The sequence below is a fragment of the Fukomys damarensis genome, unplaced genomic scaffold (genome assembly GCF_012274545.1).
Source record: "Fukomys damarensis isolate Sample0158 unplaced genomic scaffold, DMR_v1.0_HiC HiC_scaffold_36, whole genome shotgun sequence".
NCBI lineage: Eukaryota > Metazoa > Chordata > Mammalia > Rodentia > Bathyergidae > Fukomys > Fukomys damarensis.
Window position 1 is genome coordinate 28,293,113 of NW_022900948.1, and position 21,439 is coordinate 28,314,551.

At 35.7% G+C, this 21,439-nt stretch overlaps 1 protein-coding gene and 1 pseudogene across 1 annotated transcript in view; one reads left to right on the forward strand and one right to left on the reverse strand.

The window, feature by feature from the left end:
• The window catches only part of Shoc1 (shortage in chiasmata 1), an 83,801-nt gene that overhangs the window by 59,055 nt on the left and 3,307 nt on the right, over positions 1 to 21,439 (reverse strand). Inside the window, exons 2-5 of the mRNA XM_010639338.1 lie at positions 21,176 to 21,255; positions 17,868 to 17,988; positions 9,557 to 9,644; positions 1,554 to 1,735 (exon numbers count right to left, since the gene is read on the reverse strand). Of these exons, the coding sequence (XP_010637640.1) occupies positions 1,554 to 1,735; positions 9,557 to 9,644; positions 17,868 to 17,988; positions 21,176 to 21,220 (436 nt within the window). The 5' untranslated portion in view covers positions 21,221 to 21,255. The remainder of the gene's footprint in view (positions 1 to 1,553; positions 1,736 to 9,556; positions 9,645 to 17,867; positions 17,989 to 21,175; positions 21,256 to 21,439) is intronic.
• Positions 14,412 to 17,506, forward strand: LOC104873003 (annotated as a pseudogene).

Here is a 21,439-nt window from a genome sequence, read left to right on the forward strand (position 1 = left end):
TTTTTTTTTTTTTTTGGTACTGGGGATCGAACTCAGGGCCTTGTGCTTGCGAGGCAGGCCACCAAACCACTGAGCTAAATCCCCGGTCCCTCTGTAGAGTTCTTACTTCATAACAATTATTATATGTGCACCACAGATTCACAGACTGTTTCCAACTATTGTAGAGGAATGTTAAATCATCATTAGGAAACAAATTTTGGCTAGTTAACTATGAAAATAAGCAGAAAAGGGAAAAAAGCCTATTGGTAGGAAAGAATATGAGTTTATGCTTTGCAGAAGATACATTTGTCTAGCTAGAAAACCCAAGATAGGTAAAAGAAAAAAAAAAAGAGTTCACTAAGGTGCCTGATAAAATCATTAAATTAATAATTTTCTAACAGATATACTTTATTGAGAAATAAATATATGTTGTAATTATATATTAAATAGTGAATGCCATCTGATATAGTCACAACAATAAGCAAAACAATATGACATAATTTAAAACCCAGAAATAAACTCTAATGTGGGTAAGAATTTCATATATGATGTAAGTAGCATTTCTAGTCAGCAGGAAAGGAAGGATCTATTCCATAAATGATATTGGGACAACTGCCAAAACATTTGGAAAAAACATTTTTCCTACATTTAAACATATACCAAAATGTGCAATAAGATGACACAAAACCTAAAATAAAAATAAGTAGTTATTTAATTAAGGAAAAATTTTCTCAGTATAAAAGAAATGAAAGAAAATTTAAATAAAATGAAACATTTTTTAAAAAAGGAAACTAACAGAACTGGTTAGGTTCAGATTCATTTGGCATTACTGATTTCTTTATATATACAGATAATATATAAGAATAGAAATATACACAAGAGAAAGAATTACTTCACAAAAGACAAGGATGCAGATATAGAAATAGTAATTTTAAAAATGCAATTAAAATGTATTTTTTGGTCCACTGGTTTAAATGTATTACTACAACATCAGCAGTAGTATACCAATAATGGTAAAGCTGGCATTAACAAAGTAATTCAATACTATGCTAGTGGACGTGTTCATAAAAGAAATGCCAAATAATTTCATACTCAGGAATTTATTTTAATGAAATACTTGGAAATGAGAACATATATTTATTTGTTCTTAAATTGGGAAATGTGATACACACTAAGATTTCAAATTAAATGAGATTGGAAATCTTTAGTATGTTCTGAAAAACAATATACAACCCTAACTTCATAATTTAGTATTTTAATGTCACACTAGATCGCTATGAGATTTGTACATAGATACCAATGTCACTACAATACATTTTGAGCACACTTATGTAAGTTATTTTGAGGCTTAGCAAACAACCCCCAGAACCCCGCAACAAAACACTCCACTTTACAAAAGGGGATTAATATAAAAGAGGAACTATTTTCCTAACATGGCAAGACTTAGACTTATAATTATGTAGATAGTTACCTTAATAAAATTAAGCATCCAATTAAACTAAAAACTCACTGAACTGAAAATACATATGTCAGTAAGAAATATTTTGTAACAATTAAAATAACAAATGAGGTACCTTGGCTCCGAGGCTGAAGTGCTGGATATTCCTTCAAATAACTGTCAACTGTAAAGACTTCACTGTAGTCCTTGTAAGTATACAAGCCTTCCTCTACATTATTTGGGGAGTTTGGATTTGAACTGGGGACAATTTCTTCAAACTCATCATTAACCTGAGTCTCCATTCCTGTAACTGTCTTTCTATAACATTATAAAATTATTGATTTTACTACATCATATTTTAAAACATTTTTATTAATAAATAGTACATGCATATTGTGGTAAAAATGATCAAATTCCAACACATCAATAACCTTACCATTTGAGGTCAATACAAAACTTACATAAATTTCTCAATTTTGTTTTGGTACCTGGGATCAAGTTCAGAACCTTGTGCTTGAGAGGCAGGCAGCAGCACCAGTGAGCTAAATCCCAGCCCTCAGTAATTTTTATATATTTAAAACTAAAGTGGATTCGTGTACAGGGTAGTCTGTAATCTGCTCTTTTCTGCTGAACCGTGAAGCGTGGGCATGTTTACATATCAATGTACATTTGTTTCATTGGAATGGAGGAACAGGATCCCACTCTATTAGGGCTACCATTGTATCTTCCATGTCTCCCAAAAGCCCATGTGTTAAAGACTTGGTTCCAGAGAGGCACTCGTGGGTGGTGGTGGAACCTTTCCAGGTGGGATCTGGCGGGCAGGCTTTAGGTCACTGGGGCGCCTATGAAGGGAACAGTGGGACCCTGGCTCCTTATTTTTCATCTCTTTCAACTCCAGTCCAGGAGATGAGTAGTTTTGATCTGCCAAGCGCTCTCCATGACACACTGCCTTACCAGAGAACCTAAAGCAATGGAGCCAATTGAAATATTTAAAACTGTGATCCAAAATAAACCTATAAATATCTTTAAAAATTGATTATCTCAGGTGTTTTGTTGAAGTAATGGAAAGCTGACTGACATAATCAGTAAATCATAATTTAGTCAACCAGTTGCCTATTTTGGAAATTTAGGATAGTTTTTAATTACTCCCTATTATGAGCAACAACACAAGGAATATCTCTGTATAGTTATCTAATCATTTTCTCAAAACACATTTCCCCAAAACAGAAATTATGAAGTTAAAGGTCTACAGCTTTTGTGTTTGTCACACACTGCCAAACTGCCCTTGTGTTGTATTTTCAATGTCTGCTCCACAATACCATTGTCCAAACTTTTACGTTCTGCTTTGCAAAACTGGGATGCTGATCTCTATGAACCAAATGAATTATTATGCTTCTGGCTTTCGGCTAGGTTCAGCCAACAAAAATGGAGGGAGACTCATTGGAATATTATTCCTCCCAAACAAATCCTTCTCTGCTGGGCCACAGTATGGAAATGACTGTACTCTTCCATTAAAGGTTTCATGTCTTATCAGACAGCCCTTCTCCTCAAGCTGTACCTCTTACTAGGTTGATAATCACCTGGTGCCCCTCATCTCGACAAGCTTAGATTGGTTAACAATGTCCTTTTGTTCCCAGTTTGGGAACTTTTTTTTTCTTCCTTAAGCTTACTCATACTTACGTGTTTCCTGATTGATACAGGTTTATCTGCCATTGTCTATACTACTAAGATATTGACATTACAAGAGATCTTCCAACAGATAAATACTATTGGCAATTTAACTATATATCCTACTATACCTTTTTGCTGATATTCTAAAATAGTTTACCCCTAATAATTCCCTTGTACAGATGAGAGAAGCAAAATTAATATAACTCACCAATATATGTGGAGAAAAATATTAGTATGCTGCATCTTAAACTCATAGGAATAAAAATTTCTACAATTTCTCCTTCACTCTTTTTTTGGGGCATCTTTAAAACAGGGTCCATGTAGTTCACTATGTAGCCTCGGCCAGCCTTGAACTCATAGATCCTCCTGCCTCAGCCTTCCAAGTGCTGGGATTACAGGCATGTGACAGCACGCCTGGCTCCTTAATTCTTAAAGAAATACAAGTACAAGAAGAAATTTTCCAACTCTCCCATTTCATATTATTCTTTAAGAGCACCGATTCATATGTGAATTTTATAGATTTCAGAATTTAGTGCTTACAATATCTACTGTCTTTTTAAAAATGCTGACAATGGTAGTATTTTGTAATAATACTTGGTGCTATAGTTTTGAGAATGCCTAGTTAGTTCTCTTTCTCTTGATAAAAATGATCCAGAAATAGTAGTGTTTCTTGACTCTCCTTTTATCTCCCTTTCTAATGTTATTCATTCTCTTTTCATTGGTGCCTCCTCCTTTGCTAAACCTATAAATACTGGTGTTTCTGAAATTTCAAAGTCTAGATAGTCTTCACTTTCTTTTGCTATCATTCTTTATGGATGATTTCATCCACAGCCATTCATTAATAACTTAAACAGGGTTATTTTTGGTGGGGTTGTGGGGAGAAAGGAACCCTTCTCCATCGTTGGTGGGAGTGCCGACTGGTGCAACCACTATGGAAATCAATATGGAGATACTTCACAGAGCTGGGACTAGAGGTTCCATTTGACCCAGCCATCCCTCTGCTGGGTATCTTTCCAAAAGAATTAAAAGAATCATACCACAGTGATATATGCGCACCTATGTTTATAGTGGCACAGTTTGTAATAGCTAAAACTTGGAAACAGCCCATTTGCCCATTAGTTGGAGACTGGATAAAGAAGATATGGTTTTTCTATAAAATGGAACTACTCAGCCATAAAGAATGAGAAAGTAGATTCATTCATAGGAAAATGGATACATATTGGGGATATACTCCTAAGTGAAATAAATAAGTCACACATGATGTATAAATACTGAATAGTTTCTCTGTGAAAAACTATAATGGTACACAAGATCCTAATGAGATATCTGACAATGTGAAATAGGAAGGAAAGGGCAAAAGGTGTAGGGAAAGTGGGAAGGGTAGGGGAAGGGGAATAAGGGAAAGGAAAAATATCTGAGAAAATTAAAAAATGGAAATAAAGTGTTTGTAAATAGGGAAGGGAGGAGTGGGGGAAGGGAGGGCAGGAGTATGGGTAAAAAATGAGACCCAAGACCTGTCATGTAAAGGTGCAAGATCCCAATGATGAATGTAACTGTACTATATACCTAAAATGTACCAATAAACTCAAAGAGAGAAAAAAGAAAAATATTTATTGAATGTCTACAATGTGCTAATATTATTTTAGGTGCTGAGAATGGACTGGTGTATAAAACAAAGTTCACGCCCTTACAAAGTTTACCTGCTAAGCGGGGGATAGACAAATAAGTAAATAAATCATGTAAAGTGGAAAAAGTGTTATGAATGAAATGAAACAAAATATTTGGACATCATATAAGAGCCAGAGAGTTGGTAAGAGGTAGGCTTGTTTGTTTGTTTATTTTACAATACTGTTGACAGAACCCACGGCTTTTGGACTGAGCTATATCCCCAGCCCTTTTTCATTTTTTATTTGAAGACAGGGTTGGACTAAGGTGTTAAGTTGTCCATGCTGGGCTTGAACATATGATCCTCCTACCTCATCCTCCCAAAGTGCTGTAATTACAGGCAGGCTCTTGCACGTATGGCTTAAGAGGTATATTTAAGAGAATATAGTTAGTGAGTGCTGATACTTCCATAGCTATCTGAATAACAGCAGGGAGTGAACCATACAAAGGCTTAAAAAAAGAAAATAACCTTGTCATATTTTCTTTGTTTTTCTTCAGGAAAAACAAAGTTCAGGGTAACTGGAACAAAGAAAGTTTAGATAAGTAGGCAGGGAACAAATCATTCTAGACCTTGTAAGCCTTGGTAAACTTTTAGATTTTATTCTTTGTGCACTGAGATGTTGGTGGGTTATAAGAAGCATTTCATGATCTGATTTATGTCTTTAAAAGAGTCATGGGCAAATATTATGAACCAGTTTAATCTAACTCTACAGTGTAAAAAAAATATCACAGGCAACATTTTGGAAGAAAATAAAGGAGTAAATCCTTGTAACTTTGGGTCATGTAAAAATATCTTAGAAATGACACCAAAAGCACAAGTGATAAAAGAAAAAATAAGATAGCTGGGTTATATCAATGTTAAAAAATTATGTCAAAGGATATTATCAGAAAGATAAAAAAGATAATCCACTAGAGAAAATATTTATAAGCCATGTATCTGATAAGACTGATATCTGGGATATATAAAGAATTCATTCATTCATTCATTGACAAGGTCTTGCTATGTAGTTCAGGCTGGCTTTGAACTCACTGTGTAGCCCAGGCTGGCCTGAAACTCCCAGCAATCCTCCTGCCTCAGCCTCCTGAGTGGGCTTACACATGTGTGCCAATACACCTCACAAAGAATTCTTAAAATTCTGAGAACAAGACAGTTAAAAGGATGGGCAAAGGATTTATATAGCCATTTCTCCAAAGAAGATATACTAATAGTCAATAAACATAAGAAAAAATGCTCAAAATGTATTTGGGGAAATACAAATCAAAACTATAAGAAAATAAACTAAGGCATTGACTCAGGCAGCTATTACCAAAAAAATAAAATGATAAGTATTTAAAGAATGTGAATAAATTATAACCTTTATACACTGCTTATGGGAATGAAAATGGTATAGCTTTTTGGGTAACAGTCTGGCAACTACTGAAACAGTTAAAGACAGAGTTGCTATATGATCCAGCAATTTCAATCCTGGAAGGGTATCTGTTTACACAAAAACCTGTACACAGATGTTCATAGCAGCATTATTCATAATAGCCAAAAATGGAAACAACCTAAATATCTATCAGCTGATAAATAAATAAAATTTTCTATGTTCATATAATGGAATACTATTTAGCATTAAAAAATTAAATATTGGCATACAGTATATGATGAACCTCGAAAGTAGGTTAAAGAAGCCAATAAAAAAAGTACATATTCTAGGATTCCACTTATATGAAATACCAAGAACAGGCAAATTCACAAAGACAGGAAATAATCTAGTGTTTTTCTGAGGGGATGTTAGGAGCGACTGCTAATAGGTATAAGATTTCTTTTTGTGTGGATGAAGAAACTTTTAAATTGCTTGTGGTAATGGCTGCAGAAATTAGTGAATATATTAAAAACCAATGGATTTAAAATGGGTAAATTACATATAAGTTATATGTCAATGAAAATATTAAATTAAAAACATACAAAACACAATAGTACAGGGTTTGAAGTCAGTTAGACCAGGATTGCAGTCTTAACTCCAACCACTAACTCGCTGTGAAACCTTGAGCAAGTTATGTAATATCTCTCAGTTTCTCATACACACTGTTGTATGTATCAGCTTTCCATTAGCATAACAAATGCCTGAGATGACCAACTTGAGAAAAGGTTTATTTTCACTCAGTTTTAGAGGTTTCAGCTGATGAGCAGTTGTTGGCCCCTTGCTTCAGACCTGCAGGGGCGTATCACACCAGCAGCACATGCAGGGGTGGAACTGTTCACCTCAAGGCTCAAGCATAGAAAAAAAGAAATACAAAGGATTTGGGGTCCCACTGTCCCCTTCAAGGGCATTTCCTCAATGATCTAAAAGTGTCCTACAAGGCCTGGCCTCTTAAAGGCTCCACAATCTTCAAATAGTACCACCCTAGGGTCTAAACCTTTAACACATAGGCTTTTGGGGGAACATTCAAGATCAAAAATATAGGAGGATAATTGTTCTCACCTGAAATAGCTACTATGAAGAGTTCAGGAAATAATTATATGTGAAATCTATTGTATTCACTTGTATTCATCTGAATGCAGCAAGCCATGAAGAACAGAAAATACGGTTACATGTTCTTCCTCTTGCTCAATTTGGCCAAGTGCTCTGTCTTGGAAGTTAGGAAGCTTATTGCATAGTTCCTTCCCCCTCATCTCTCTGCATTTGGCCCTTGCTTCACTCCGCCACCCTTAAATTTAGTTCTTGTCAGCATTAGTCCAAGATGGCTAATGGAGCTAGTTGTGACATCCGTATTCCAGCATCAGGAAAGGGAAAAAGTGGAAAACATGTTCCTTCCCTTTAAGAACATTTTCCAGAAATTGCACAAGACTCTTCTACTTATAACTCACTTGGAAGAAAGTCAGGTGACGATGTCTAAGGAGACTGGTAATTGTGTATTTGATTCTGAGTGGTGCTAGGATTTCAATTTATTTGCCATGGACTCTAGTTTGGTATTGGAAAATGAATGGGCGGTCAGATAGGATAAAGCGGCCATTCCTTTATGGCTTCTCATTTCTTTCATTGATGAATCTTTGGTATGAGCCAAACTACCTTTATTAATACCTGCATTACACTCTAACTGCATAGTCCTATTCTATCCCTTTGGATTTTTTTCCTGCCCAAAATATTTAATCTCAAGTTAGTTTCTCCTTCAATGCTCAACCCAAGTGCAGTTCCTACTTATTTGTGAAGCTGATCTCTCCTACCAATCAAACTCATATGGTGGACAGAAATCTTAAAAATCATTTTGCTTTTGGACCAGCAGCATTAGTAATACTTATGAGCAGACTAGAAATGCAGAATCTCAGGCTCAAAAACAGATTGTCTGAATCAGAATCTGTCTTTTAATTAGATCCTCAGGTGATTCATATATAGTGGACCCTTGACTTAATGAACTCTATCCATTCCAAGGGCTGGTTGTAACTAAGTCAATACAGCTGAGATCTGGATGTTTACCTGGGTTCATGCTGTAGATAACAAGAGGCAGATAAATCCCCCATTAACCTAATTAATGCAAGTTGTTCATGTCAGGCCAGTTGTAATTTGAGGGTCCACTGTATACAGTGAAGTTTAAGAAGCACCAATCCAAAAAAGTCAGAGATACAATGACTAGTCAAGCAATTAGCAATTGACTTTTAAAGTCAAGAATTGAAGTCCCCATCTTTTAATTCATAATGCGGAATGTTTTTCACTAAACCATTTGTCACTGTTCAGGAGTTTACTCGCAAAGATTTTTTTTTTTTTCTTTTGAGACAGATCTTGCTATGTTTCCCAGGCTGGTCTTAAAATCTCAGCCCTCCCACCTCCACCTCCTCTGTACCTGGGATCTTAGGTCTGCTCACAGCACCTGTCTGACAGTTCTTATTGGCTTTGTCTTATAATGACCTTATACTGGTCATCTTACATTTGCTTATAATTCATACATTGTTATTTTCCTATGTGTATTTATTATCTTCCTAACCCAACTTACATATATCCCTAGATGACAGAAATTGTATATTAGGCTTTATTGTTTCCAGAGTCTAGACAGATTTCAATAATTTAATTTCAATTAAGGAAAACTTAAAATTACTAAAACTAGAAAATATGAATAATAATGAAATCCTTCCTGGGTCTGAACAACAGTCTGCATGAAGAAAAGCAATAGAGTAAATTATTTACATTAACCTCAAATCTCTATTTCTACATTAACAATATAGAACAAATTAGACGTCCTTCCTCATGTTATGTCTATTACTGTCACTGTACTCTGCACATCATTTTGTAATTATTTATTAGTGAAACACTATTTCTTATTTTTTTGTGTCTTTGAGGGTAAAGTCTACGTGTTATGTGATTTTTGTATCCTATATACAAAACATAAATATGCAAATATTTGATGCATGACTAAACTAGCAATAATATTTTCACAAAGTACACTAGAACACAATCTTATATCTGCATTTATACTATAGGAAAAAAGACTGATCTTAAAATACTTTCTATAGACAATTCCTAAAGTTTACTAATTGATTAAAAGCATGATAATGTATTTGTTCTATTTTGCAATGTCTTCTTCAACACAAATGCACAGAGAATAATTAAAATATGATAAATGAAGGAAAAATAAAGAGAGGATATAAATCACCTCTAATTAATCTCTCCTTTGTGATTCGAATTAGGGCTTTATGTTCAGTCAAATGAAAAAATATATAAGGAGATAAAGGAAGGGATTTTTTTTCCCTTTTCAGGTGCCTAGGGAATTTACTGTTTATCTCCTTCTAGATGTAAAGGGAAATTTGCAGGTAAGGATACATACTTCTCAAGGAAATCCTCCACAGAAAAACTTGCTTTCAATTCATCCAAGACTGAGGTGTCTGTTGTATCCCAAAGTGAAACCGCTGAGACTAGAAAGGAGAATGACAAGCATTAGCTTCGAAAATATTCTTTTACACTTAATAGAAGGAAGCCAAACTTTCACTTTTAACTTTAACTTTCACTGTTAACTTTATTTTTCACAAATGTATGAGATGTGATTAAAAAAATCCAGTGAATGTTTAAATTTTAAAATATTCATTGTAGTAAAAGACCCATTTCCCCTTAAAACACTTCCTCTCCAAACACTCCATTTTCCGTGCTACTTTCTAAAGCAGTATTTGCTTTTTAAATTTTTAGTTCATTAGTAACTGTGTGTAGTACATAATGTTTACATTCCTTGTAGGAAGTTGGTACATGTACATAACACATCTAAATTCCTTAATTCCCTCCTCCCTCCACTCATTCCTAGGTTCCCCTCCTGTTTTTGTTTTTGTTTTCCCCTGTACATGTTTACAAGCCTGACTTTTCACTGGATGGCACTAGGCAGCACCATTCACCATATTTTGATTATACCTTGTAAAGACACCCAGGAAGGCTGGGTGTGGTGGCCTATTCCTGTAAACCCAGCACTCAGGAGGCTGAGGCAGGAAGATCACTGTGAGTTTGAGACCAGCCTGGGCTTTATAGTGAATTTGAGGCTAGCCCGAACTGTACACAGCAGACTCTGTATCAAAAACAAAAAAGAGCCAGGTGTGGTGGCACACGCCTGTAATCCCAGCACTCAAGAGGCTGAGGCAGGAGGATCGCTGTGAGTTTGAGACCAGCCTGGGCTACATACTGAGTTCCAGGTCAGACTCAACTACATAGTGAGACTCTGTCTCAAAAAAACCAAACCAAACCAAAACAAAACAAAACAAAAAGACACCCATGAAAGAGGTCTTCTAGAACTGCTTCAGAAAGTGGCAAAAATGTAAAGCTAAGTGTGGTTAAAGTAAGAGAGAGTATTTTGAGAGGGATTAATGCCAATATGTCTTTCAGTATAATAAATTTTTAAAAATTTAGTTATTCAGCATATATTTTGATGACCTCTTCTAATTTTCCCAAAGTGATACCTGATTCCAAATACCTAATCATACTTATTTTTATAATCTGTCTCCCCCAAAACTTAACTACAACCAAAATAACATTTCCTGAAACATACCATCTTTGTTTTTCTAGCTTCTCTTTTGCTTAGAGAGAGCACTACCATCCTAGATAGTGCTATTCATAATGTATTTCATAAGGCTTTCATTAACATCCAGTTCCCCACTTTCTTGATGGTCCGTAACACTGTTTGTCGCATTCTCCTACTCAACCTTACATAGTTCTATATTTAAAATTTTGGGGGGTACCAGGGATCAAACTAGGGACCTTGTGCAGCAGGCAGCGGAACCACTAGGCTAAATCCCCAGTCCCCTTATTTAAATTTTTTTGCATCTGTATCTTGTCTCCCAAATTAGATCCTTGGTTCCTTTATGGAGATTAACCAGGTCAAATATTAGTGTCAGCATCTGCAACCGAGGACTCTGTTACCAGTAGAATCAGTGTTCTACTATCAGTATTACTGCTTAGTAGTTTTTTGTCTTTTTTGTTGTTGTTTTGTTTTGTTTTTTTGTTTTGTTTGTTTTTTGGTACTGGGGATCAAACTTGGGCCGTTGCACTTGTGAGGCAGGCGGTGGAACCGCTGAGCCAAATCCCCAGACCTTGTTTTTGTTTTTTAACCTTGAATCTATTGCTTAACATCTCAGTCTGTGCCTCATTGAAAAAAATATAGAAGTTTGGTAGTTAAGAATACAGGTTCTGGAATCACTCTGCTTAGATTGTAACCCTTGCAGTGCTGCTTATTAACTTTATGATCTCAGGTAAACCTTATAACCTCTTTGTACCATATGTACAAATTAGGAATAATGATGGTTAATCCACAGTCTTATGGTAAAGATAAAATGTGATGACACATACAAATTATTTAGAGCAGTGCCTGACATGCTGTAAATGCTCAATGAGTTTTGGCTGTCATTATTATTTTTAAAAAGACGTAAAAGAAAAAATGATAAATCCTTTTCTATCCTGCACTTCTAAAGCAACAATGTGATAAACACTATTCTATATTTCCAACATAAAACCTATCATCCATCAACCCTTCTGTTTTCATATTTATCACCCTTCTTCATATCATCAGAGCCTTTCTTATACAGTGTAGGCTCCATGGTCAGTCCCATAATCACAGTCTTACAAAAACTCTTGATTCTCTTCTCTTCCCCTTATATTAATTCAGGAAAACACTTACTCTCAATTTTCTGTGTATATACTTTATAACAGCTGTAAATTACTGTAAAAAAAAATCACCCCATCATGCCGCATGAACTAATTTCAAATAATAATCATAAATTCCAAATGGCCATCCAATATAGACACATGGAATAGTATATATCCTAATAAGAGTGGCTTTCTTGCTCTTTAAAACAGCTGTTTCACAAATTCTTAATGTCCATTCTCCTACCCCTATGACTGCTTTCACATACAAAATTGATATAAATAAAGAACTACCTCATCTTCCACCACCAATTCTACCAACCTACTGGCATAAGTACCTACAAACCCTATTCTCCTATCTATACAAGAGAAGAAACATTCTGGAGCCTATTAAATACCAGCTTCTCTAATTGTACTCTTGCTTCTATCCCTCTTTACTCTGAAATTATCCCTTTTATTTCCTGCATCATCACATTCTCTTTTCACCAAGCTTATTTCCACAGGCAGAGAAAAAGGTCAGGTGGAGACTTACTGTGTAGTTCAGGCTGCCCTTGAACTCACTATGTAGCTCAGGCTCGCCTTGAACTCCAGGCAATCCTCCTTCCCCAGCCTGCCAAGTGCTGGGATCGCAGGTGTGTGCCACCACGCCCAGTTTAAAAAAAAAGAAAAAACATTTTAGTCTCCCCTTGTGTTTTAAAAAATTAATGTTTAAAATAAAAATAACTCTCTTTACCTCATTCTTTCAGATAGTGTTTCACTTAAAAATTTTCCTTTATTAACAAAATGCCTCTACACCAGGGATTTAGCTCAGTGGTGCTGCCACCTGCCTAAAAAGTGCAAGGACCTGAGTTCGATCCCCGGTACCCCTCCCCAAAAAACCAGTTCCTCCAGTTACCCAATTCATACTTTTCTGAATATTCTCCAATTATATTTCAGTATACTCCAGTCACACTCCAATCATGTTTTAACCATATTAATAACCATTTCAAGGAAGCCACTCTTATCATGGTTACCAATGACTTACTTTAGTTAACGCTCAATTTACTATTCTCATCTCACTTGATCTTTCAGTAGGAGCCAAAACCCTTGACTTCCTTCTTCAAGCACTTTCTCCTTTAGAATTCTACATCACCATGCTCATTTGGTTTTCCTATGTTACTTCTTAGTTGATGCCTCCTTCTAAAATAACATTTCAACTGCTGGAGTGATCCAGGAGTCTTTCCTATTCTCTGTGCTTTATGCATACTCTACAATGCTATATGCTATTGGTGACTTCTTCCAGTTTCATGAGTTTCTGTGAAATCTATATATTGATAACGCCAATTTGAAACTCTAGCTTGTGAAACAGATGGACTACAATAGTTACCAACTTGTCTGAGTATGGTGAGACAGAACATCTCCACACAAGTTACCTGAAGTGAACTTATTACTGTACTTTCAAACAGACAGTAAATGACAGCAGAGGCCTAGAATTCAGTGCACCACAAGGCTCAGGAAAGTTGCCCCGGGATGGACAGAATCCTGGAATCTTCATGTGTTCCACTTGCACAGAAACTGAGGTACTCCAGAAACCAGCCTATCCTAGGTTTTAGATAGCCAAGTTAAAACTTACTGGATCAAAGCATAGAAGTACATCCTGTTTCAGGTATGACTGGGCTGTTGCAGGTAGTTCCTTCCTTATTACAGGATGCTGCATTTCCCAGCACAATTTAGTTATTCTGAAGAACTACAAGTAAGAAAGAGCAGACTGGGTTGGTCCAAGGACTCCCAGAGAACTGTTATGCACAGGTGTGCTGAAGATTAATGTAATCACTTCTTTTTAATGTCTTCATTTATATACCTAATAAATGGGGCAAAGTAGAGCTGTTGACTCAAGACAAAAACTGGCTTCTCCAAGAGCCTTTTCCTATTTTAGGAAAAGGCACTATCATCTACTTGGTTACCTGGGTTATTCTTTATGTTTTTAAGCCCACTCACTTCTAAAATAATCTCAATTTCAACTACTTCTCACATCTCCATTACCATAACCTTAGTGCAAACTAGTATCACTTTTTATCAAGTGTCTACATTCACTTTGTAGTCTAGATTCTAGACCACTGTAATGGCTTCCTGATTGATTTCCCTGTCTCTACTCTTGACTCCCATCCCCATCCTTTCCATCCTTCAGAAAACCGGATTTTTTTTTCTTTTTCCCCTTTCTCCTTTAATTCCTTTCTCTTTACAGTACCGGCATTGAACCCAGGGCCTTAAAGTAAAATTCATTCATAGCCCCACCCCCTTTAAAATTTTTTTTGAAACAGGGTCTCACTAAATTGCCCAGGCTGTGCTCAAACTTGCAATCTTCTTGCCTCAGCCCCCCAGCGTGTTGGGATTATAGGCATGCACCACAATTCCTGGCTCCCAAATTTTGCATACATAATCACCATGATGCAGGTTATGTCACTCCCTTTCTTAAAATTGTCCAGTGGCTTCCAATATCAACAACTGTCTTGGTCATTTTGAACAACTATATAAAAATACCACAGAGTAAGTGACTCAAAATAAATAAATAACATTTATTGTTCATGGCTCTGGAGGCTAAGAAGTCTAAGATCAAGGCACTAGCACATGAAGTGTCTAGTGAGGATTCCTTTCCAGGTTCACAGGTGACCATCTTCTCAAAGTGTTCTCAAATAATGGAAAGAGCAAGGAAGATTTTGTGGGTGTCTTTTATAAGGGCACTAATCTCTCATGACCTCATGACTTCTCAAATGTTCCACCTCAGACTATCACATAGGAGATTAGATTTCAACATATGAATGGAGAGAGGTTAGAAACATTCAGTCTATTGTAATCATAATACAAATAAGCAAGTAAATTCCACATTTATGGTCTACAAAGCCTTATATATTTCAAAAACGGCTTACTTCTGAGATCCCCCTTTCCCAGTTATAATATCCTAATTTTCTGGTTCTTAAATAGATCAAATTCATTCCTGAGTCAGGCATTTTGCATTTGCTTGAAAGGAATTTCCCCTGTATCTCTTGCACACTTGTTGTTTCTCATAACTCAGGTCTCAACTCAAATGTCCACTTCTTCACAGAATAGCTACCCTCACCATATTAGGAGTTAAGACTTCCTATCCCTGAAATTTCGTATCATATTATATTATTGTGTTCTCTATGGTTGTCAATAACAGATATTAGTTAATATTTAAAATATAGTTTATATTCAATTTTTTTTTTTGCTATCCTTACCTGTCTGAGAAACCACTAGGGTGGGGGCTATTTCTGTCTTATTAGTAACTATGTCCTTACAACCTATAACAGTATTTGATACATGGTATATATCAAGTAAATGTTAATAAATGACTTAACTATTCCAAGGAGGCTACCCTTTTTCTAGTCTAAGTCTTGACAGAAACAAAAAGAAATGAAATTTCACACAAATCTATTTAAAAAAAATTTTTTTTTGGTGTTTTGAGACAGGGTCTCACTATGTAGTTGAGGCTGAACTGGAACTCACTATGTTGGTCTTGAACTCACAGCAATCCTCCTGCCTCAGTCTCCCCAGTGCTGGGATTACAGGCGTGCGCCACTATTTAAAATTAATTTTATATTCAGTATATCATTACAACTTTAAGCAGTCCTCAGATGAGAAAAATCTTATTATGATAAAATACATGTTTATAATGTTAGCACATTTTAAGACTTCATCACCTATACATCTTTTATATATCATATCTAGGTCAAACTTTCCAGTTCTTCAGTCACTTACATTCTGTAATAAAAATATCAACTTGTAAATTTCTTAGTGTTTTGCTATGAATAACTGCAATGAGTCTTCAATTAATAAAGCACTGTATTTTCTTAACAACTTAACTCTGAAATAATTTTTAAAACATATTTTTGTGGGCTGGGGGTGTAGCTTAGCAATAGAGTGCTTGCCTAGCAAATGCAAGGCCCAGGATTCAATCCCCTAAAGTATAAAAACAAAACAAACCCCCTGGCAACAGGTACAGAGACATTTCATTGGTGGTGGTGTTCTTATATCAGTCAGGGACAGAGCAGATGACAATCCTTTGTCCATCACAGCTCCATGCACGGGTTGGTGGCCAAAGCTGTTTCATGCCTACGGAACATAAAATCCTAACCTTTGCCTTTGTTCTCTTCTTGGATCTTGAAGGGGGAATGAATCAAACACTAGACTTGTAAATTACTTAGTGAGGCTCAAGGAACAAATTTTTAAACATTCTGTAGCAGATGTCATAATTATCCTGATGGAACTTCTGGGTGCAAATAATGTAAGCAAGACGTTAAGAGTAGAATTTCATTCTAGGACTCTTCGGTCCAGAACATGCTTTATTTTGAGAATAGGATATTTGTCCTGCTGCTTTATAATTAGAGTGGGAAATTTAAAAATTATTCAGGCTTTATTATGAATCAATGTATACTCAGGAAATAGACAAATAAAATACTGTCTGCCATGTCCTTAAGACCTGGGTTTAAGGAGAGAATTACTGCTTGCCATTTGCCCCTTGTTCTCTCTCAAAATGGGCTTCATAGTGGTGCATATCTCAAGATTGTCAGAAATTAGAGGCATTAAGACTAAGAATCAGGGCCGGGCCAGGTGTGGTAGGGCACCCCTGTAATCCCAGAACATAAGAGGCTGAAGCAGAAGGATCCTGTGAGTTCTGGGCCATCCTGGGATACACAGTGATTTCAAAGCCAGCCTAAACCACATAGTGATACCCTGTCTCACACAAACAAACAAACAAAAAAGAATCAGGGGCTGATGTGTCAGAATTAGTGAATGAGTGCCTTTTTCTGTCTGGGTTCAGATATAAAAGGTGGTCATGGTATTAGGAGATTATATGGGTGCCTTGTGTCATGCCTGTATTGGGGGCACCATTGTGCATGCTGAGGTACAGAACTGCAGATAGAAGCTCCCCATATCATTGTGGGAATCCCTGGCCGGATGTTTGATATGCTTAACTGGGGACACTTGTCTCCCAAATACATCACGATGTTTGTGTTACACAAAGTTGATAAAATGTTGAGCCATGGATTCAAGGAGTAGATTTATGACATACTCCAAAAGCTCAACAACAATATCTAGGTGGTTTCGTTGTCAGCTACAATGCCTTCTGATGTACTAGAGGTGACCAAGAAATTCATGAGGGACTCCATTCGAATTCCTGTCAAGAAGAAAGGCTCGGGACTGTGGATTTAGCTCAGTGGCATAGTGCCTGCTTGGCAGGCATGAGGTCTCAAGTTTGATCCTTGGTATTAAAAAAAAAAAGAGAGAAAGAAGACTTGACCCTGGAAGGTATGCAGCAATTCTGCATTAATGTGGAATGAAAGGAATGGAAACTGGACATACTTTTTGACTTGTGTGAAACCCTGACCATTATCCAGGCAGTCATATTCATTAATAGCGAAAGGAAGGTTTATTGGCCCCCTGAGAAGATGCATGCCAGACACTTCACTGCCTCTGGCACTCATGGACATAGGGACCAAAAGGAATTGTGAGATGGACAAGAGAGATGTGACCACGAGGAAGTTTTGGTCTGGCTCTAGCAGAATATTGATTATTGTACCACTGATTCGCTGGCCAAAGGCATGGACGGCGGGTTTCTTTAGTCATCAACTTTGATCTTCTCACAAACTGGGAAAACTGAATATTATAAACAACTGGTCATGGTGGGCATTTTGACCATAAGGCCATTAACATGGTGGCTATTAACACACATAGTGATAGAAGAAGAAAAGAGAACTCTTTGTGACATCGAGACTTTCTACAACACCTCCATTGAAGAAATGCCCCTCAGTGTTGGTGACCTCATCTGAGAGGGGCTGTTCTACTGTCCAGTCCCACCAGAGTTCAATTTTGGGGAGCTGAGGGGCAGTTGTACAGGGAAGGCAAGGAAGTCAAGGGATGGGCATCTTGTCCATTTTCTTTCTTTTTTGAATAAAAAAAAATCACTTTTTGAGGAAAAAAACCCCAAACACATATTTTTGAGAAATAAAAACAAAACATACCTCTTGTCCATGGCCTTCTATATTTATCATCAGTGACTCCTGCATAATTTTCATCTTGATAGAAACACGAAGGCATTTGAAGCAATAAGGCATCTTGGTAAAACTTTTTTCTAACTACATTCTGTATAAAAAAGTAAGATTATAAAAATTTTAACATATATTGTGCATCAATATCCAGAATATTAAAAATTCTCTATTTTTTAAACTTACAGAATTTTTCTATAACAGTAATATATACTTGTTATAAAATATCTAATAACACAGAACCATACAATTGAGAAAATCAAGTTCCCTAGCAATTATTAGTAATAGTTTGATATATCATCCTACAGATTTTTTTTTCTAATTAGGCTTAAATGTGTGTGTTGGACAAAAATAATGGGATTACATGATGTGTATATTGTTATGGTCTGTAGGTACATGTCCCCCCAAAGCCTCATGCACTAAGTGGCTGGATCTAGGGTGCGTGGTACTGGGATGAAGAGTATGTGATAATTAAATTGGTTTAGCATAGTCCTGGGTGTGGATAATGGAAGGCCTACCTCGGGTGTAAGTGGCACCACCCCAAAGTCTTATAACACGAATGGACTAAAGAGAAAGAGAGGCTAACTGCTTGCTGCCTCCTACCTGCCCTGCCATGGACAGCTTCTCCTCTGGGATGCCCCTCTGCCATGCCACCCTCCCTTGGACTGAAAATGGACTGAAATGGACTGAAACCTCTACAAACTGTGAGCTGAAATAAACCTCTTCTTTAACTTGAGAGTGTCGAGTATTTTGTCTCAGTAAAAAGAAAAGTAACTAAGACATTTATCACTTAACACCTTTTTTTCCCACTAACCAGTATAATGTAGCTGTCTTAATTTTTGTTTTCCATGCCTTTCCATTATTTTACTTGTTAAAACCAGAAAATGTCTCTAATTTAAAAATGTATATCTGGTGAAGAAAACTGTTCCTTTAAAGTGATGTGAAATCAGTTGAGTAAATTAAGGAAAGTTCTAATTTAGCTCTGCTTTCACTTTCCAACTTTAACTTCCATTACTCTTTTCTTCCCCCTAAGTAGACAAGTCCTTTCTGAACTCCCCAATCTCTTCACATTCAGCGGTCACTTCCTTATCAACAGCACCATCTACAGTGTTTCTCTGAAAATGCTCTTCTTTTTTTCTCTAGCTATCAAAATTCTTTCATATTGGACAAAGGGCAGTTTCTTGAATTTTTTCCCAAGAGTTTTTTGTTTGCTGAAGGTTTATAACATGTTAAATAAGAGATTATCATTATCTAAGAATAAACAATATAGAGAAAAGATCATTTAAGATAATTTATATAAAACAAGGGCCAAAGATTCATAGGAAGTAAGAAAAAAGCTTGATTAGGCTTTTATCTAAAAAGAATAAAGTTATAAAATATAACTTCATCAAATAAAAATTTATAATTAAATTATAACTGCTTTTTGTCATAATTTTTACAAAACTATGTAATGTATATCTTAGTCATTACGTTGATCATAAAGAAAATGTTTTTAGAAAATATTTGAGGAGTTAAAATATCTCTTACTGCTTTTCATATTCAAATTATTCTCTTCCTCTTGTTTGTTAATTGATCTAATTTTGCAAAATCTTCATTTGATAATAGCCTTACTTCTTATTTGTGTGTGATTCTTCAATACTGTCTTCATAAACTTTACTCAGTGATGTACCTTTACAAGATTTGCCAATGGATCACAGAGGAAATCAGGGGAAAAAGATTGAAAAGTTTCTAGCATCAAATGACAGTGGAAATACAACATACCAAGAACTACTGGACACAAGACAGCAATTTGAAGAAAGAAGTTTACAGCTATAAATTTACAAGGAAAGAACAGAGCAATCCCAAATAACCTAATAATGCATCTCAGGGTCCTAGAAAGATAAAAATAGTCCAAATCTGACACTAAGAAAAGAAATTTTAAAGATCAAAGTGAAAATTAAGGAAACTAAGACTTTAAAAACCTACAAAGGATCAATGAAGCAAAGACTTGGTTCTTCAAAAGAATGAGAAGAATGCGAAATGGAAAATTAACTTGCTAGGATCATGAGGATGAAGGGAGATGGGAAGGAGAACAGAGGAAGGAGAAGTACAAAGGGTTAAGATAGAATATGTATTTTACCAATGCCTCACGATGATGTATTTACTATGTATCACAAACATGTATTAATAAAAAGATGTGCCACTGGTATCATATTTTATTATAGCATGGAGTATTGTACACCAGCAAGAAACTAAGATACCATGAGCAAGAATAAAAGCTTCAGGATATATGAATATATATGTTGTACTTTCACCAAGTGTCAATAAATGTATCATAATAACTTCTTATTCCTTACCAGTAATACTGAACCACATATAGTCTGTTGCATATCTTATAACTATACATTTGCCTCCCTTGGTTGTGAGGAAATAATAAAACCTAAAGATGCTTTCTTATGTCTTGTAAAATATTTATATATTTTTTGTTTGTTTTTCTGAGACAGAGTCTCACTATGTAGTCCAGGCTGGCCTTGAAGTCACTAGATAGCCCAGGCTGGCCTCAAACTCACAGCAATCCTCCTGCCTCAGCCTCTTGAGTGCTGGGATTACAGGTGTGTACCACCACACCCAGCCATTACCTATAAAATATAGCAGTTTTAGTTTTACTGAAGAATTTTTTTTGTCCTGTAGATGTGGTCAATGTTATAAAGAAATGAAAATTAATTTGCCAAGATCATAAGACAGTGAACTCCTGTATGACAATTATTTCAGTACATTTCTTAACAATACACTTGGGTTAGAATATCACTTCAAGTCTCCGGCCATACTACCTGGAATGTGCCCGATCTTGTCTATCACCTCCAATATTAGTACAAGCTATTTAACTTCTCTGGATAGCAATTTCCTAACCTGTAAAATTGTAAAACCTCAGAATAATAGTCCATCTTGCCCAACATAAGTAGCCAATACCAGCTATTATTGTTGTAATAAAGATAAAGACTACTTTTCCCCAATTCCTTCCAAAAAAGATTGTTTTAGAGTGTTGGTAAAGACACTCTAAACTTGTCAAGTTTCATTGTTTTTCTTCTGATAACTTCAGATTCATTTAATTATTTTAATAATTTCCTTCCAGAAGGGGAATTTTTGAGGTAAATTAAAAGTGGAAAGTAATTTTAAATGAATCTGAAAGTAATTACAGTGAGGATTAACCTATGCATTACTGCAAATTATCATATACTATATGCAAATAATACTTCGCAGAACATAATAATTAGTAAGTACACAGTAGGCCAGTAATACTGTACCTCATATAAATAGTCTTTTGCACAATATTTGAATGCTGAAAACATATCTTATTTCTTTGAAAGTAGTTCAATTTCAACATCTGGAAATAAAAGAATTAAATGTTGGTAAAATAGCATAAAATCTCTCAATCTCTCATAATCACAAAACTTTGGCTGATTCATTATTTTAAAAAAGGTTCTGAATAACCTGGATAAGCTGTTGCTGCTATCGATGCATAACATACCGCTATTAGTCTTTTTATATAAATATAAATATATATACAT